This window comes from Gracilinanus agilis, chromosome 2 (assembly GCF_016433145.1).
Source record: "Gracilinanus agilis isolate LMUSP501 chromosome 2, AgileGrace, whole genome shotgun sequence".
NCBI classification, from domain to species: Eukaryota; Metazoa; Chordata; class Mammalia; order Didelphimorphia; family Didelphidae; genus Gracilinanus; species Gracilinanus agilis.
Window position 1 is genome coordinate 596859067 of NC_058131.1, and position 20794 is coordinate 596879860.

At 35.2% G+C, this 20794-nt stretch overlaps 1 protein-coding gene across 1 annotated transcript in view; it reads left to right on the plus strand.

Annotated features, from left to right (window-relative positions):
- AGBL1 (AGBL carboxypeptidase 1) overlaps positions 1–20794 on the plus strand; it is an 832111-nt gene that overhangs the window by 107310 nt on the left and 704007 nt on the right. Inside the window, exons 8-11 of the mRNA XM_044660138.1 lie at positions 5836–6001; positions 7338–7405; positions 16262–16378; positions 18504–19099. Of these exons, the coding sequence (XP_044516073.1) occupies positions 5836–6001; positions 7338–7405; positions 16262–16378; positions 18504–19099 (947 nt within the window). The remainder of the gene's footprint in view (positions 1–5835; positions 6002–7337; positions 7406–16261; positions 16379–18503; positions 19100–20794) is intronic.

Genomic DNA, 20794 nt, shown 5'->3' on the forward strand with positions numbered 1-20794 from the left:
TCTTTCTCTCTTTCTCTCTTTCTCTCTTTCTCTCTTTCTCTCTTTCTCTCTTTCTTTCTTTCATTCCTTTCTTCTTTCTTTCCTTCCTTTCTTCTTTCTTTCCTTCCTCCATTCCTTCCTCCATTCTTTCCTTCCTTCTTCCATTCCTTCCTTCCTTCCTCCTCTCCTTTCCTTCATTCCTTCTCTATTTTTGGATGGCATTAGAGAAAATTTATAATCGACTGTATTTTAATATTTCTTTACTTCATTTGATTTTCTCTAAGATTGTTTCTAAGTTTTAAACCTTCACCTGTAGCTTTTGGATCCCTTAAATATTTGCAGCCTGCTATTCATATATTCCCCAACATAACATGTAGGAGAAGTAAAGATTGTTTTACTTCACTTAGGTTTCCTAGTTAGTCAATCTTTACATATCCCCCATCAATTTGGTTGCTCTTCTCTGGAGGCCTTCACTTCCTTCACTTTATTTCTGCTTGTATACACCTAAGATCATGAAATTGCTAAAGAGAGTATTATCGTCTAAACATAGTCTCTTATGGGAATTCTGCTTTTAAAAAACCACTCTTATTTTTATAGTAATATATTACTATGAAACCATAAATAATTCTCTGCCTGCTGTCACTTCTTTGTTTTATCCATCATCACTGCTACCAGAATTTTCCTTTGCCACATGATGCTATATTTTACATTATGTTTCACTTGATGAAGTAGTACTTTGAATTTTTGTAGGCCACCTTTTATTTTGTTAGTGTGTGGTGTCCCAGTGTTCAAACTACTCCAGTCCCCTGTGGAATATTTTCATTATTGCTGATGACTAACAGCTTCTAGGCTACTTTGGTCTGCATAGTTCAGCTGCATGCTGTTTATTCTGTTGGGCCATCAATATTCACTGTCAGAAAACAATCAAAGATGAAAGAAAAGAAACAGATACAGAATCTAGAGATATACACATATGAGAAAATTTGGGGGAGATAAAGTTAGAGTCGAGAAAGGACAAAGGATAGAAGGAAGGTCAAAAGAAGGTAGGCAAAGATTCATCCTTTAAGACATTCTATGAAGAGATGATCCCTGGGAATTCAATTAAGGTAATTTACCCACAAATCCCCACCACTTTTGTTATGATATATAGCAGAGACAGAATTTGAAAAAAGTTTTACATTAGCACTTTCTAATAGAAAATATGTGATTTTGATGTTTCCCTGGATATTTGTCAGAGTCTTGGTTGATTTTGCTTGAAACCTAAGCCTGGCAGGCACCTCCTAAAATTATAAACGTTGGGGTCACCTTCAGTAAAATAAACAGGATATGGCACACTATTCAACTTCCCTCTAGGAGCACATGTGAGAAGTGAAAATACTAATCTCATCAAAGGTCAGAGACAGAATACAAACGACAGCTTTAAAGGGTTATGTGTGCCTGTGTTTAATAATACACCATAGGAGAGCTGTCAAACAGGACACCATGAAGGTTGATAGGTCTGACATCTGACATCCTCTCAGTTCTTGACGATGACATTTTTCTGTTTGAACAGATGCCCTTCCTAGGTAGAAATGAGACTATGTCTCTACTCCTGAAATCGAGATGTAGTAAGCATTGAATGGCCCTATGCCACTGTGGCCTGACAATTATATTACAAAAACAAACATTATAGAGAAAAGTGCTGACCCCATCTGGTTAATTGAATTGTATTTATGTGATGATTATTGGCATTGTTGATGGTAAATGAGCCACAAGCATGAGAGTCACTTAAAAGTTCAAAGGGTCACTTATGTATACTAGAAATCTCTCTCTCTAGTTTCCAAGGTATGTCTCTTGTTATCAAAGTCCTTCTTTCTGGATGACCTTACCTCATTTTTTCAAGGTGGCAAATTCTTAGGAAGATAAAGTAGGTCAGTGGTGTCAAATTAAATAGAAGCTAAACTAGGGTCACCAAATCATGCATAAAGATCTCTGCAGGCCAAATATTGAAAACCACATAGTAACATTTTCTAGGTTCTACTCTAGTTTTGATTTTAAAAAAAAACTATTTCCCACTTACATTTTAATCTGGAAATTACTGGAGGCCACATGTTTTAACTCCATTGAAATAGAACAGTGATGGTGAACCTAAGGCACAGGTGCCAAAGATGGCACTCAGAGAACTCTTTGTGGGCACTTGGCCACCCTCCCCCCATCAGAGATTGTTACTAGAAAGGCAGAGGGACTCAGGCAGAACTGCTCCCTTGCCCTTTTCTACCATGTCTGATGTCATTTTTTTACCTCACCCGCCCCTCCACCCAGCAGCCCAATCGAAGCCCTTTCTCCCTCCCCTGTGGGATAAGGGGATGAGGCACAGCACATAGTCTCTGGGGAGGGGTGGCACAGCACTCAGTCTGGAGGGGTGGGGTGGGGGCAGATCCCAGCATTCCATCTCTAAAAGGTTCACCATCACTGAAAGAGACCATAATATAAAGAAAAATACCAGATATATTTTTGCAGCCCAAGAGTTCATTCAAGCTTTTGGAATCCAAAGGACATTCAACAGGTCTTAGCCTCATCATAGGTATGGTCATAAAAGAAAATGGAGGATAGTTTGATAGCTTAAGAAAAATGGGTTTGTGATCATTTAAAGTAAGGCCCCTAGAAAAAAGAAAGGAGAAAAATGCCATTAAAATATGGTTGGGTCATTGTTTTCGAGAAAGGGGTAGAAGTTGAAATTAGGAAATAGTTTAAAGCAGTCAGAAATACAAAATGATAACTCTAGTCCAACTATCAATAATATGGAATTAGGTCTTAATCAATGGTACATGTAAAACCCAGTGGAACTGTGTGTCAGCTAAGGGGTGTTAAGGGAGTTTGGGGGAGAGGGAAAGAACATGAAACATGTAACTATGGGAAAATATTCAAAATAAAAATTTAAAAAAATAGAAAAAAACCCTTCTGAAATGGGAACGGTGGGAGCACAGGGACAAACCATGGAAAAGATGCAAATAAATTCTGGGCCCACGAGTAACAGACACAGAACAATGCCTTTTCTCAATAACGCATACAAAACAACATGAAACTTTTTGGTTTCATTAAACTGTGGAATTATTAGGAATAAATAAAAAAAAATAAACAGACAAATAAATAAATGAATGAATAAAGCAGTCAGAAAGAGGATCCCTCATTCTGAATATGTATGTCTAAGAAGACTCAAAGAAGGAGGAATAGTTTGAGATAAATGATTACAAATATTATTGCCATTGTTCAAAAGAGGGTAGATAGTATAATGGAAATAATGGTAGACTGTTCATTACTTCATTTAACAGCCTGTCTACTAAACAATAGGATCAAGTTCCAGTGTAAGAAGTATAGATTTAGCACAGCCATTGTGATAGCATAGCCTTTTTTAGCCTCAGTTTCCTCTTCTATGACATGAAGTTAGACTAGATGACCACCAAGGCTTCTTTCACACCTAAAACTGAGATCCTATAATCCAACTATAAGATGATCTCCAAGGTTGGCCTGAAATCCTCTAATTATGTTATAGTTGCTTTCCTAATTCCTAAGCAGGTATTTTCTAAAAACCTACTGAGTATTTGGAATACTTGACTAGCAACTGATATAATCCACTTAATATCTAATGTAAACAGCAGCAGTCCTTTGTTGTCTTCAGTTGGATGTCATTAAAGATAAATACAATTATTAATAAAACTTGATCCAGTTACCTACTTGTTCTCTTTTGGGTACTAATTACTACCTTACACTTTCATGGTAGTTAAATTTTCCCTAAGTAATTTCCAGGCTCATTTGTTCCAAATTCATTCAATGAATATTTAATAAGTACCTACTAATGTGCAAGTCATTAGGCTAGGTGGTAGGGAAGGGAGTGAAAAAGATCAATAAACTATGATCATCCTACCCTCCAGCAGCTTACAGTGTAGGAAGAAAAAAAATTAAATGTGACCACAAACCAAGTCAGTATATGTGATATGTTAGAAGTTAAGCATGTCTTTAATAAAATTTTTTTTGAATTGAAGGAAGGTATTCATATCAGAGAAAATATAACTACCATCCTCATCAAAAAAAGGTTTTTTAAAATAGTTGTATATATGCTCTGTTTATTGTACAAATGTTTTGCCATACTTCCTTATTCTTTGTCTGAATTAGACAGGCTCTCATCAGTCCTTGGGTTGATTGAAAATTTCATTATCCTTTAATTGATAGCCTGTTCAGGTAGTTCCGTTGAGGTTTATTATATGATTGTTTAGGAAAACTCTCAAATATCTCCCTAAAAAAGAGAAGAATACCTGAAAGCTCTCATGAAGACTCTTATTATTGAAGCTGGTGGCATCAGCCTAATGGCTGCTTCATATAATCCTGACAAACATAACTGAATCTTGAGAACCCCTTTCTTTTTAGGGGAGAACTCTGAGTGAAATCAGGTGCAAAGATCCTGGAAGCATTTTATAGAATGGCTTTTTACTTAGCACCTGAGGATACTGGACCCAGCCTAAAGATAGAAATAACAGTACATTGTTCATCAGATCCATTTACCACAGAGAGAGAGCTTCCTGCTGTTTGCCCCAAGGCTGTTGAAATAGGACATCTGGTTTGTTCCATTTGGTTACACTCGTTTTCTTCATTGGAATATAATATTATGGCCTTGTAAGTGGTTTGACTCTCCACTTCCCTTCCCACCACTCACTCCTCACCTCTTAATATTCTAAAATCTTTTTGGTAGCAGAAGTAGTATCTAGAATTCAAAGCATTTCTTCTGTGCATCCACTGAATTTTGTGGAGATAGAGTAGACCATAGTTGTCATTACAAGAATTATTAAGAAGATGTCCCTGCTTTGATCTTTTTGAAAGTTGACTAGGTATGAACTCAACTCAATCAATGCTTATTGAGTAACTATTATATACAAAACACTATGCTAAGCATATCATGGATACTTAGAAATGGATAAATTGAATAAACCATAGTCCCTACCTTCAAGGAGTTAATAGTCTGCCAAAAGAGATAAGAAAAATGTACAAATAACTATGATGGAAGGCAAAGAATAACTGCCACAAAGAAGTATAAACAAATGCTACAAATATTCAGAAAACTGAGACAATATCAGGGAAGAGTTCATAGAAGAGGTGATATAAGTATGATGTTGAATGATATTTTTTAATGTGAAATGGTAAACTACTTTTTAAACATTTAAAAATAAACAAATATTTAATATAGTAAAAATATGATAGAGATTTCGATAGAGATGGAGGGAAGACATTTAGCATGGAAATATATGTGGAAAGATATGGAAGCAGGAAATTTCAGGTTTTATATGGGGAGTAGCGAGTTCAATGCAGTAATATCATTTGGTAGTGTACATGCAGGGAAATGCCTTTCCTTTGTTCAATTTGCCAAAGAAATTTTCTTTGCCCTACACTGAGATTCATTAGAATCAACACACTAGGCTTTGACAAAAGTTATTTTATTTATTTGGACAAAAACTTTTTTTTTCAACTTCCTGATTTACATTTTATCTTTAGATCTCATTTTCTTTTCTGTTTTGATCAAGTGACAGGTGAAAAAAAAAAAGCAATACTTTTACCAGATCATCTACTTATTCCCTAAGGGAGCAGGTAGTACAGGTCTTCTCAACACCCACTCTTAATAACTAAAAAAGCTTTTTAGTACATATTTTTATTAATAATACAGAGAGAATTTTTTAAAAATATGGAGATGAGGCTATACAACAGAATTCATTACCCATATTTATATTATGGTTCAACTGTGCAGGACTCTTAGCAAAATGCTTCCATAATAATTGGATCCCTACTGATAGGCAACTCTCTAATCAATATAACTTTGCTTTTGTCTAGAACTACCTGGGAAATCAAAGCATGGATGCCATCCTTTCAATAGTAATTCAGATTCTGAGGAAATGCTATCCCAAATGCTCACTGCCCTTGGCCACAGCAAGTAGCTACTATTCCTTCTCTGTTCCTGGGAGCATCAGTTCTGGACCACCATGTATTATAAACGAAGGTAAATTAAATGGACAATGATAATTTTCAAGTTTTTCCATGTGGTAATATATTTCTCTTGCACTTTCACTTTATATATTCTCTTTTATTCAGGGAGACAGAGTTGAAGGATAGAACAAGTGATTCTATTCATCGTTCATTATAATTTAGTCCATGGGCAAAGTGAAGATAGTTCTGAGACTATTAAAGAATTGTAATGGTTATATTATCTCATTGCTATGTGCTCTTCCCCTCTCCATCACTGGTATAGATCATAATCCATTTGATATTCTTCTACATATTAGGTCAAAATTCAAAGCCCATTTGAGTTTTCCTTATTTGTTATTATTTTTCTGCTCATTTAGAAAGTTCATAAATTTCTCAATTACATTCAAGAAATTGAATTTGTACACTGTAATTTTGAGCTTCTTTGAAATGCCTTCTGATTTCTCTGGTGATAACTCAAAGTGCTATTTTGTAGTAATAGTAAATCACCCAAAAAGGGTAACTTGAAGAGCACCTTCTACTTGTGTATACTTATCTTTTAAAAGTTTAAAAATATATCTGTTTATATTAGAAAATTCTTGATTTGACTGTTAAAAGATTACAGTGATTCTTGGTCCTATTCCAAGTTTCAGGGAACTAGAATATTTTAGACAAAGTTTACCTGTATCCTATCTGCCGATTTATTTAGGGTTTTTTTGTCTATAAAATGATTAAGTTGGATTAGTGACTTCAAAGGGACCTCCCTACTTTCACATTTTATAGTTTGATTTTTAAAATATTTCCAAGATTTTAAGAATAATAATAATAAGATAATTGTAGCTTTATAGATTGAGAGTTGGAGGGCAGCTTAGAAGTCATTTAGTTCAACCCTTCCACATTTGGAAAAAGAGGGCCAGAATGGTAAAATGATTTACCCAAGATCATGAAGGTAACAAAAGCAGAGCCAGGCATTGAATCAGGAACATGTGATTCATTGTACATTGCAAATTGGCATAAGTGTTAGTATAGAAACCTTCATGTGAGAGTGCCAGAAAGAATACTGAGAAAAGGATGGTCCTGCCTGACATCCTCTTCCCAGACAATGATGTGGAAATTTGCTATTTTCTTCTCTGTTGGATTTGCACTCTGTTGAATAACTGGTTCAAAGCCCTTTATTCAGGTTGTAGCATACACCTATACACCTATTTGTGCATATTCAAATAAGGGTCAGTGCAGTTCCTGGGATGTAAATGGGGGATGCAGATTGCTTAAGTATGTGGAGAAGTAAAGTTAACTGACATTTTACTAAAGTCAAAATCCAGACAAGATGGAGAAGAAATAACATTTACTCATGTCACTTCTTTCTGATACAGATGATTTTGAAGAGGATGGTGAGGAAGAGGAGGACCAAGATTCAGATTCTGAAGAAACAAAAGAGGAAGTAAGTACACTGATCTCTGGTTTAAACAATTCTCTTTTCATATCTTGCAAAAGGAGGCATGTCTTTGCAAAGGAAAATCAGCTTTATGCTCATCCAAGCCAAAAGCTGTATCACAGAAGGTAGCTTAGGGCTGTTGGCTGAAGCTAAGCAACATTGATATTTTTGAAATACCTTAAAATGCCTGATGAAATGTCACAAAACAAAAGCCATCCAATATGATGGTACCAATGTTCTATCAGACTAGAGAACAAGGGCTAAAATTTCTGGTAGATATTTTAGTATGGCATAATTTTTCCCAAGTTGCATGTCCATACACTTTTTGAAAATATTTACTTTTTTGATATTTTATAATCCACACTCTCTCCCTCCCTCTCAGCCTTTCCTCCTCCTTATGAAGGCAAGAAATATGATATAAGTATATATTATCATACAATAATTATTCCTATGTACATCATGTAAAAGAAGACATACATTGTCTATACTAGAGAAAAGTTATTGGAGGAAATAAAGAAAAAAAACATGGTATGTTTCAATTTGCATTCAGAATCTATCTGTTCCTTCTATGGTGTTGGATATCCAATTTTTGTCAAAAAGCTCTTAGAGCTGTCCTGAATCTTTGCCTTGTTGATAATAGTTGTCATTTACAATCATCATACATTATCGTTGTTACTGAGTACAATTATTCTCCTGTTTCTAGACACTTCACATTGCCTCACTTTATATAAGTGTTTCAAGGATTTTATTTTTTTTTGTAATCATCTTGTTTGTCATTTCTTATGGCACATTAGTATTCCATGACAAGTATATACCACAACTTGTTCATCCATTCCCTGATTGATGGACATTCCTTCAGTTTAGAGTTCTTTGCCACCACAAAAAAAGCTGCTATAGATATTTTTGTATTATAGGTAGGTTCTTTCCTCCAATTTTTAATCTCTTTAAGATACAAATCTAGTAGTAGTATTTCTGGGTCAAAAACATGCAGTTTTATTGTCTTTTGGGCATAATTCCAGTTTCCTTTTCAAAATAGCTTTATCATTCCATAGCTTCACCAGCAGTGTGCTAGTGATTTTTCTACATCTCCTCCAACATTTATTGTTTTCCTTTTTTGACCTCCTAGCCAGTCTGTTGAGTATGAGGTAGTAACTCAGAGTTGTTTTATTTTGCTTTCTCTAATCAATAGTGATTCAAAGCATTTTTATATGACTAAAGATTGTTTTAATTTCTTCATCTGAGTATTTCCTGTTCATAGCCTTTGATCATTTGTCAATTGGGAGATGCTTTGTATTCATATAAATTTGACTCAGTTCTCTCCATATTTGAGAAAAGAATTCCTTCTCAGAAAGAATTGCTATAAGGGTTTTACACCCAGTTGTTGTACAATAGATTTTTATACCCAAATTAGTGTCAATGTTATTACCACTTTGTGCCAATTTTGGTGAAAGGGTTTAAGCATTGCCCACTCCCCCATCTTCCCTTTCACTATATTGATTCTTACATGCTTCCTCATGTGAGACAATATTTCCCAACTTTTTTTCCTCTTCTCTTTTCCCAATGTATTCCTCTTTCTAATTCTTTTTATTTTTAAAAATATCCCATCATATTTAACTTACTCCCTGCTTTGTGTCTGTAGAAGCTTCTATTCCTTGTCCTAATAATGATAAAACTCTTATATTAAGTGTTTTCAATATCTTAAGAATCTTTAGGACCCTTAGGTACTTCAAATATTATAGATATCTTAGTTATCACCTTATACTAGTAAACTATAATCATTTTAACCCCACTGTTTCCTTTGATTAGTTTAAAATATATTAAGTATCTTAAATATCCTTTGTACCATAAGTATCTTAAGAATTCTAGTCATCACTTTCCCATGCAAGGAACATAATCAATTAAACTCATGGTTTCCCTTGATTACTTTAAGTATATTAAGTACATTAGGTATCTCTTGTACTATAGAAATCTTGAGTATCCTAGTTACCATTTTTCATTGTAGGGACATGATTAGTTTAACCCCACTGATTCACTTGAGTTTTTTCTATTTACCTTTTTATGCTTCCTTTGAGTGTTGAATTTGATCATTGAATTTTCTTTTTAGCTCTGGTTGTTATATCAAGAATGCTTTGAATTTTTCAACTTCACTAAATATCTATTTATTCCCCTGGTGTATTTTTCTCAGTTTCTCTAGGAAGGTGATTTTTGATTGTAGGCCTAGATCCTTTGTCTTGTGGAATTCATAATTCATATTTTCTAGTCCTTTAATGTAGAAGCTGGTAGGTCCTGTGTCATCCTAGTTGTTTGAATCATTCTTTCCTGCCTGCTTATATTATTTTTTTCTTTGGCTTGGGATTTCTGGGATTTGGCTATAATGGTCCTAGATTTTTTAATATGCGATTTCTTTCAGGAGATGATGCGTGAATTATTTTAATTTTTATTTTCCCATCTTGTTAAAGAATATGTAGACAAGTTTCCCTTACAGTTTCTTTCAGCATATTTTCAAGGTCCTTTTTTGATCTTAGCTTTTAAGGAAACCAATCATACTTAGATAATCTCTCTTGTACTTTCCAGGTCAGGTGTTTTTCCAGTGAGAGATTTTAAGTGTTATTTTATTTTTTCATCCTTCTGAATATGTTTTATTATTTCCTGCTGTCTTATGAAATCATTAACTTCCATTTGTCCTGTTCTAATTTTTAAGGAACCATTTTCTTCTTTGAGGCTTTATATTTCCTTTCTTAAAGGATTATTTTCCTTTTAAGGTCTTGTATTTCATTTTTAAGAAACTTTTCCTCAGCAAACTTGTATTCTAAGTTATTTATTTTTCTATTATTTTCTTTTCTAATTTTTCTTCTAAGGTTCTTTTTATTTTTTTCCTATCCTTTCTTAAAATTATTCCAGGAGTACATTTCAGGCTTGGTTCCTTTCACCTTTCCTTTTGAGGCTTCATGTGTTTTTGTTTTTGTATTGCTGTCCTCTTCTGAGCTTGTATTTTGGTCATCTCTCTTGTCAAACTAATTTTCCAGCATCAGGCTTTCTCTCTAACTTTTGTTCATTTTGGGGTTATTTTTTCCCTTGAATTTTGTCTGTATGTTGAAGCTTAGCTTGATTCCTAGAGTGGAGGTAGTACTGTGCCATACTTGTACTGTTCCTGACCTCGGCTTGTCTGTCTTGATCTCAGATTCAGCACTCTGTGGAGGCAGCTTAGTTGTACTGCTATGTAGAGGTTTGCAGCTATTCATTTCAGCTGGTTGGAGTTGGGGTCTTCCTAATCCTGTCAAAGCTGGACCTTGTTAAACTGAGTTCCACCCACTGCTGCCTACACTGGGTCTCACCTGGTCTCTGTTCCAGATGGACTATGCAGGGCCAATTTCCTCTCACTGATGCTTGTTTTGTATTTTGTTGGTTTCTGATCTTATCCTGCTGAGGTTGGACCTAGGTGACTGTACTCTTTCCCTTGCTGCTTGTGCTGTATTGCATCTGAGTTCTACTGAGGCTTGTTCCCTACTCTCCTCATAATCTGGTGAGATGAGTCCTCTCCACATTACTTTCTCTCCACATTGTTTTGGATTGGAGCACTGGTTCACCTTCTTTTGGTTTTTCTGTTCCAATATTTGTTTTGAGGCATTTTTGTTCTTCTGTGGTCATTTGGAAGGTGGTTGGCAAGCTTCAAATGTTTCTTACTTCACCATCTTGGCCTGATCTCTTAAAAATTTCCCAACTCAGTCACTGAGGGTCCATGGGCTCGAAAGCCACTGCTGCCACCACCATCACTGCCCATGAGCTCTTGATCAGTACAGCATATTTTTAAACTAATTTTTATTAACATTTAGTTTTAAAATAGTTAACTACTTAAGCTAACATTTAACATGTTGCACATTAAACGAATGTATTCAAAATTTAGGCTAAGAAGACAGAGGTGAAATCAACTTAGCACTCAGCATCACCCTTTTCTAACATCATCCATTTTTCTTAAATATTCAATTCTGCTTCTTTATCTACCCTCTATTATTCCAGAGTGTGCTGGACTCTAGATTTGAGAATTCTGCAATTGTAAGGCACATTCGTGTTTAAATTTCCAACTGAGGGAATGGACTTAGGCAAGTCCCCTCCTTTCAATCTGCCTTAATGTTATCATCTACAAAATGAAGAAATGAAGCAAGTGCTGCCTCATGAAATTCTTGAGGGAGAAAATCTGATGAAAATCTTTTCAAGGAACTTTTCCATAAGTTCTCTATAAATGTATCATAACCATCACTCACCTGGCTAACACTTGTGGCAGACATTTAGAGGAACGCTTCTGTGAGACTACACTAGGTTTAAACTGCTATTGACACCCCTGTATTCTCAGAGTTTTGTTGATAAATAGAATCATTTCTGAAGTCATCAGGAGCAAATTGGTTCTTTACTGTGGCTTGGCGGTGCGTGCCAATGGAGTATGTGCTGAATTATTTGAATAATACTGGGCTGCAGCAGCTATTCATCAATGCCACTCCCCTCCCCCCTTGCCTCCTGCTTTCTCTCCAGTAACTGAATGCTTGACAATGGGTGTCATTCCCCTCTTGTATCTGATGCGGAGGGACAAGCAGTGCATCAATGCATGGCTGCATCCTGCATCATGGGTGTTTCAGATGGTATCGTGAGTTCCTGCTTTGCAGATAACTGCAGGGGAAACAAAAAAATAAACAAGACCCAGCTGGGAAATAAGCACAAGACAAATTGGTGCAGGGACTAAAAGCTATTCATCAAAACACACCAAGAAAAATAGCAGATGAGATTTCTATGCAGGAGCATGACCACCAGAGAAATGAAAGAATGGAAGTTTTGGGGTTGCCTCATGTGTCATAACCCCTGATTAAATTGTAAGCTTCATGAGGCCAGAAATTATAACTTTTTATTTTACTTTGTTTCTCCCTCAGTGACTTAGATGGTTTTTTGGCACATAGAAGATTATTAATCTGTTTGATGAATGAATGAAAGAATGCCAGAAATCAGAGCTACATTGATTCTGGGTTGGAGTACCCTTACCACATCCAGGTAGGACAGTGGACCCAAAAGACTAGATTTTTCTCCATGGAACCAAACCTCACCTTTTTGTAGCTAACTGTAAAAAACATGTACTACCAGACGAAGAGTCAAGAAAATCTTATATATGATCATAGCATTGAAACCAGGCTCTTAATGTGGCTTCTTTGTGCCTTTGCTTGCATATCCCTTGGAAAACATTTTGATCTGTCTTCTTTGGGAAGGATAAATAGCCCATATTTATGTAGTGCTTTGAAAATGGAAAGTCAAGGGATGCCCTCAAAAGGTACATACACATGGTTTAAGGGATGTGATTGAGTGCATTTGGTATATATAACATGTTAGAAACCAAGATCCTAAAGAAACAGAGGTATGGACAGAAATTGAACAGGTTTGTCAGGGAGTCAGAACTATCCCTTTTCTTTTCTCTTATTTGTCCTCTCTGAATGTGTATATGTGATAGAAGGTTCAGTTTAGTGTCAAGGTTAGCCATGAATGTCAAGACATTATTAGCTGAGATAGGCATACCTAGGTAGGCATGGCTTTGAGCCAATTCTTTATTGACAATTGTCATTTACAAAATTGTTTCAAATTCTTTATTTTAGGAAAATCTGTTTTTTCATTTCATATAAAACTGCCTCTTATGGATTTATTCAGAAATGCGGGTTGATCCTAAACTTCCTTTCACAAGGAAATATTACCAGCTGCTTTCACCTTCAATTTTTAACTCTTTGTACCTCCACAATATATTTCCTAAAATTGAAACTAACTAACTAATATTGACCTAATCATCTCGGATAATGTTCAAAGTGCTTTGGAAACCTTAAAATAATACATAAAATTTATTTTTTTCAATATTATACATCAGCTTTTTGGGTCAATTAAATATCTACTTTTGGACTATAAAAGTTGGGTTTGATATTTCAAGGAATATGGGAAAATCTTCATGCTGAGTTTAGGGCTTCAACTATAATGCTTATAAAAAGCACACAAAATATGAAGATATATATTCATTTATATATGAAAGGATATAAGAATTTAGTTACAATACTGACCAACCACAATTCCAGAAGATTCATGAGTAAACAAGCTGTCTACCTCTATGAAAAAACCTCCAGAGCTAATGAATTAAGTGTAAGTTGAGGCATATTTTCTTCCTTCTTTTGTTTCCAACATGGCTAATTCAGGAATTTGTTTTTTGTAAGACTATGCATAAAATGGACAAGAAAAATAATATAATATTGTATTTTTTCCAGTTACATGTAAAAGTAATTTTAACATTAACTTTCTAAAATTTTGAATTCTGAACTCTTTCCCTATCTCTCTCGCCTTTTCCCTTAGATTATTAACATTTTGACCTAGCTTATACTTGTGTGATCATGCAAAGCATATTTCCACATTGGTTATGCTGTAGAAGAAGTTACATAAAAAATATGAAGAAAATAAAGGGAAAAATAGTATGTCAATCTGCATTCAGACTCCATCAGTTCTTTCCCCGGAGGAAGATAGCATTTTTCATCACAGGTTCTTTGGAACTTTGGATCCAAAATCTTGGAGCATCGCATTGTTGAGAATAGCTAAGTCATTCACAGTTGATCATTGTATAATGTTTTTTACTGGATACAGTGTTTCCTGGTTCTACTCACTTCATTTTGCATTAGTTCATGTAGGTCTTTCCAGGTCTTTCTAAAATTGTCCTCTTCATCATTTCTTATAGAACAATAGTATCCATTATAATAGTATGCCATGACTCTTTCAGTCATTCACCTAATGATGGACCTCCATTCAGTTTCAAATTTCTTTGTCATCACAAAAAGAGCAGCTATTTTTTTTAACAAATAGTTCATTTCCCCTTTTGTTCTGTTTTTCTTGCCTTCTTAATGAGGAAATGGAGGGAGATGCAGGGAGATGACTTGGAACTGAAAATAAAAATGACTGAAAAATAAAAATTTAAGATGTAACTTTGGTCCACTTAATCACCACCCGTGAAGTGCATATCTTGATCTAGGAAAATTAGGCTATTCATATAACTGCATCCAGATTTGTCACTGTAGAGTCCCCAGGCCCTAGAGGTTGCAAAGTTTTGTATTAATCAAATAAAGAAGACCAAGGCATCTTAAAAATGCTTTAACATTGGATAGGTCAGCTTGGGCTAAACACAGGATTTGGGGGCTCAAGGATGCTCATCAGTCACTTTGTTTCTATTTGTATTCTCCCTCTTCTGGGCAAAAAGGATTTGCCTAACCAGCCACTTGGGCCTTCACACAGAGGCTCTAAAGCATCACATTCTCCAGGCTTTTAAATTTTATTTTCTTCTCCTTTATTTGAACAGCTAACTTTCCTAGAATTGATCAATATATTTCATTCTCCTTTCTGGAGTCTATTCTTTATTGTTTAGGGTCACTCTGATAGGAGTCCAACGAAATTTTGTGTCAATCTGACTATTTCTCTCCAATTCTTACCAATGATATGCTTTTTTTCCCCCATTATGAAGAGAGAGATCTTTCCTCAATAAATGATCATCAACATGGGAGAATAGATTATGTTATAGGAGGCAGATAGGTGACAGTGTGGATAGAATACTGGGGTTGAAGTCAAGAAGAAATGAATTAAAACACTCAACTAGTTTTGTGACACATGATAGGTCCCTTACTCTCTGTCTACCTCAATTTTATTAACTGTAAAAGAGGAAAATAATAGCAACTACCTCTCAGTGTTGTAAGGATCAAATGAGATAATATTTATAAAGAACTCAGGAGAGTGTCTGGCACATATTTAGTACTTAACAAATGTTTCCTTCCTTCCTTCCTTCCTTCCTTCCTTCCTTCCTTCCTTCCTTCCTTCCTTCCTTCCTTCTTCCCTCCATCCCTCCTTTCCTCTTTTTTTCCCCTTTAGTCTCTTCTCCCTTCTGAACTCCCTCCCTTCATTCTTCTCTCTCTTTAAAAAAATATCTCAAGGTCCTCTAAACAAGATCCTTAGCAAAAAAGAAAAAAGTAGTTAAATTAGTTAGAAAGAGAGAGGAGATAGGGAAAAGATAGAAGATACTGATCTCTGGCCTTACCCCAAAATATTTGTTTTGCCTATTTCTTAGATTTTGGAGTATGTGTTATTAGACAATGATTTGCTTTTTTTCCTCTTTTTTCCTTTCCCTTTTTTTATTTTTTGGAGTATTATTTATTTTCCCCATTCCTTTATTTATTTTATTTTTATCATTCATATATTAAAATTTTGAATACAAAATTCTCTCCTTTCTTCCAGTAACTTCTGCACCTATTGAGAAAGATTTTCTTTTTTTTTCCTTTTCAATTAACCAAGCACTCATATTCTTCACCTAAGTTATTGTTTTCCTTCCCATCTTCAATTAAATATGTTATGGGAAATTTGAACTTATTGGGAGCATAAAAAGGGTTCTGGTGTTAGTTGCCAACATAATTTAAGGTTTGGAGATGAAACATCTATGACAGAATATGCAAGATTTAGGATCATAAAGAAGATGCCAAGGATTGACTTAATAAACCTTTGAATATGTGAATAGATAATAAATATAAAAGTAACTGCCATTCTTCACCTTTAAGTCAGAATGTCTTTATGATGAGGATTATTAAACTCTAAAATGGATTGTTGAGTGAAGTGGTCAAGTACTCCTTGGATCATTAAAAAATCAGGTTTGATAGTTGGCAGACTGGAATTATTTAGCTATGATTGTACAAGGGTTGGAAAGTAGGAACTAGATATACTATTATACTTTCCAGCACTAGAATTTTGCAGTTGTCAAGAGTACTTGCACAGTTTATTCTAGTATCTATACCAGAGGTCTTCTTGATTGTACTCTTAAAGGATGATGACTTGGAAACAGATGTAAAAAAACTAACCTCAAAACCAGAGCTTGCCTGGACAGAAGAGGAGCTGAAACAGTATGAGGCAATGTGTCTTGAACTCTCCCATAATTTTCAGGTATGGTTATGTCTGTGTTGTGGGTGGGTGGGTTAGGAGAGGCATTACTTACTGTTTTGTTGCATATCTGTGATCTGTATCACAACATAGGGAGCATTAGAGGCCAAACAGAGGTTCCAAATAAGGATTTTTGATCTTCATTAGCAATGTGTTTCTGGCCTCCCTTGCATCTTACTGACAAGTGGGAATTCTAGAAAGATTAGTTTAAAAGGATGGATAGATTACAAATATGAAAGCCCTTCTCTTCTTCCTTAATTATAAAAAAAAGGTAGCCTGTAGTTATGTAGGAAGAGATTTGTTTTAACTACTACCCCTACTTCATTCCTAATTTTCTCTAATTTCAAACCTTCCCCAAACTATAGTGCTGCTTTAGTGGTCACTATGTAAGAAAAGACATATTATTCCTAGAGTAGTTAAAACTGACTGTGGTAGTTAATATATCTAAACTAATTTCTATAAAATCTCTAAAAATTTAAGGGAATAAATTAAATTCTTGTGTAGAGAGAACTGTTCCATCCAGAGAACCGAAATAGTATCCCACAATTCCTTTAGGCACTGGCAATACAAAGTGATCATTTATAGTGTAAGAAGTCTAAATATTATGTATCAAATTACAACAGTTTGTTCTGGGTAAAACATCCACTCAACTTGGGTCTTTCCTTGAGGATCCTTATATATTTATTTTTTCTGGAAGAGTCTTGAGGGATTATTATCAATAATGCATGGCAGTAGTTGAAGTATTTTACAAGTCCATCTATAAAGTTCCATCATGATTATGGATGCCCATCACTGTCCTTCAATTTTTATCAATGCTTAGTAGGTAATTTAATGACAGAAAGTAGCATAGCATGGAATCTTTCCATCTCTCCCTTAACCTACTGTGGCCAGTACGTGGAATTGCAGTTGTTGCTAACATTTCTGACTGGATGGAAGAATGCTCCCTACTCAAGAATTTAATTCATTCCCTGAAATTATTAAAGATTTTATGGAAATTTGTTTAGATATATTAACTATCACAGTCACTTATAAAACCCCTAGAGATCATACCTTTTTTCACATAGGGACCACTAAAGCAGCAATATACTTTGGAGCATGGTTGGTATTGGATACAATTAGGAATGAAATAGGCATAGCTTTGTGATATATTAAAGCAGAAATCTCTACCTATCTTACTATAGGCTACTTTCCCCTTAATTAAATATCAAAGAATATGTTTTTTTCTATTCTTAGTCACATAATGATCCTTTAAATATCCTCATTTTATTCGTTAATTTAATCCAGAACTTAAGAGTTAATTAAGTTCCCTCCAGATACTCAGGTTTTAATATATTTCACTTTTTTTACTCATTTGACAAAGCTTTTAAAAGTACCTGTTGATTGGCTAGAATAAGAGTTGAAACAAAGTGAAATACTTTGTTTTGAACCATCTCATTATTTCCCCAAAACTTTTCAAAAAATCTCTGCCCTCTTTAATACCCTGAAGATGGTGAATGATAATGAATTGTTAATGATCTGAATTCTTCTTTTTCTTTGAAGAATTTCCTTATATGAGGATATGTAAAGAATCTGTGAATTTGAAGCCTTCAAAGTGGTGGTAGTGGTGGTGGTGGAAGGGTTTGTAGGCAGAGCTGGAAAAGAAAACCTCTGAGGCCTCTTCTATCTTGAGCTGTAATTGGAGAATGTCTCCCAAAAATAAAGATTCATTTCATCTGTGACTCACTAGAGAAGTCTTTAGGGATTACTTGGAGGTTAAATAAGTTGTTCAGGGTCATGTGGATATTATGTGGGAGAGGTGGGACTTGAACTCAAGCCATTCTTTCCCTTTAAAATTACATTGAAGTTATGATATATGTATTTATTTATATGTGTATGTAAATGCACATGTAATATAATTATATAAATAGCCTTGTTGTCTTCAAAGCCAGAATGTAAGCTATTTAAGAGCAGGGGCTGTTCTTGCTTTTCTTTATATTACTAGTGCTTATTAAAGCACATGGTAAATAGTGAATACTTAATAAATATATGTTCATTGATTCTGATTCCAAGCCCAGTCTTCTATCTGCTGTGTTAAACACTTCTATAATAAGAAATAATGACATAGACTCTTCTTTATTTAAATCTGAAGGAACTTGAGTTCAAGTCTGGAGATGAGATGAGATCTGAAGAGGTCAGAGGAATCCATCAGTACCCCAACTATTGCCACATTCCTATTCCAACTTACTCAAAGGGGCATTGCCAAAAGGGTGATGAAAGTCCCCAGGGACTAGAAAGAGAGGACACAAATTTCCAGGACCCTCCTTTGAAACAGATGAAAATTATGAAGTCCACTGGAGATCTAGTTTATGAGGAGAAGATTCCTGGCAAATTAGACCCATATTTAGCATCAAATGATCAGGAAGAAAATTTCTCCAGGAGGGAAAAACTAAATTCCCAGGCATCCTTCAAAGAGTCTACCTTGGATACAGAAGCATGTTCCTATCTATCTGAGAATACTTTCCTTTCCAGCTCTATCAGAGCTGATGAAACCTCAGAAACTATGTCTAAGCTTCTGGAGAGGTATTCCATGGATGTGCCCTTCCACAATCCCTATACTTATATAACCAAAGCTAAAGGAACCAAATCTGTGCCAGGCTTCAAGGTGTTAGCATTTCCAGATTTCTGGGGTCACCACTCACCGCCCGCTTCCCAGCCCATGTTGGAACGTAAATGTGGAGTTCAAAGGTGATGCTACTTTTGTTATTATTATTATTGTTGTTGTTGTTGTTATTTCCTAATTATTTTGGGGGTCCTTTGAATAAAATTCACTTGCCTTGCACCTATGGGACAGCAAGTTCCTGTTCTCATAATGTTAATGTTTCTTTTCAAGGGATATTGTTCAGAAACATCATTTAAATCTTAGGATTTAATTTCTCATTCATTTAAACTTACTATGCTAACATCCAGAAAATTATAATCAAAAGGAGACTTCCTCCACTCTTCCACCCCCTCCAAAGACAACTCCTGCTATTTGTATACTATTAATACTTGGAAGTAAGAGCTTTCTTTTCTGAATTTGGGGAGAAATCAGTAAATTCTTTGAGTGGCCAAGAGATTAGCATCATGGAGATGCAGTAGTAATAATGGTAATACATCACTGAGCTCTTTTTGCCATCTGATGACACAGCTAACTCTTTTGACTGACTTATGTGTTCTATCACAGAAGTGGAGACAGTGAGTCATATGTATTTGAAAGCTCCTATGAAGTCCCTTCATGGGAAAGTATGGATTGGATAGGCATAATAGTGGTGAAAAGCAGAAAAGCAGTATATTTAGAATTATAGAATGCTATAGAATTATAGGTATTGAGCTAAAAAGAATCTTAGAAGATATCAAGTCATGCAATATTGGAATCTGAGTTAGAAAGGGATCATTAGAGCCATTTTTCAATCACTATACAAAAGGAAACCCAAGTTTAACACATTTTACAAATTGTAATCCAATTTGTCATCTAATCTGCTACCAAATTTTACAGATGAAGAAATTGAAGATCAGAAAGATAAAGTGATTGATCCAAGGTTATACAGGCAGTAAGTGGCAAAGCTAGGATTCAAACTGAGTTCCTCTTAACTGAGGACTTTGCCTCACATTTTGCTTAAAAAATTAAGACAGGTTCAAACCCAGCCTCAGCCACTTCCCAGCTGTGTGACCCTGGGCAAGTCACTTGACCCCCATTGCCCACCCTTACCAATCTTCCACCTATGAGACAATACACCGAAGTACAAGGGTTTAAAAAAAAAAAGAAAAAAGAATTAAGACAATTTGCCAAGGCCTTCCTGCTCTGACTTCCTCTTCCTCTCATATTACTCAAATGTTTTCTGCTGCACTTTCCTTTTTCACCAATGAAATGCCTCTTCTCATCAAGGCAAACCCTCTTCCATGAATAAGTGACTCAGCAGATTTCTGCCTCTATGATTATCATTCCTTTATATCTTCAGTCTCTATCTAATGGCTACTTTTTCACTGCTTACAACATACCTATGTTTCTCCCAACCTCAAAAATCCTTCACTTGATCTATGCATCCCTTTAGCTATTGTTCTATAGCTCTCCTTTTTGTTGCTAACTTCCAAGAAAAAGGTCACTAGAAATAATGCCTTCTCTTCCTTTTCACTTATTGTCTTCTTAACTTGCTACAGTCTGGAGTCTGACCTTATTATTCAACTGAAACTTCTCTTAACAAAGATATGAATTATCTATTAAATACCAAATTTAATGGCCTGCCCCTAATTCTCATAGGTTTTGACCTTTCTGTATCCTTTTGATCACCTTTTTCTTGATATTCCCCTCTCTTTAGGATTCCACAATAATACTTCTACTTGGTTTTACTTCTGTCTCTATGACCATCCATTTTCAGTGTTCTTTGCTGGATCTTCTTCCAG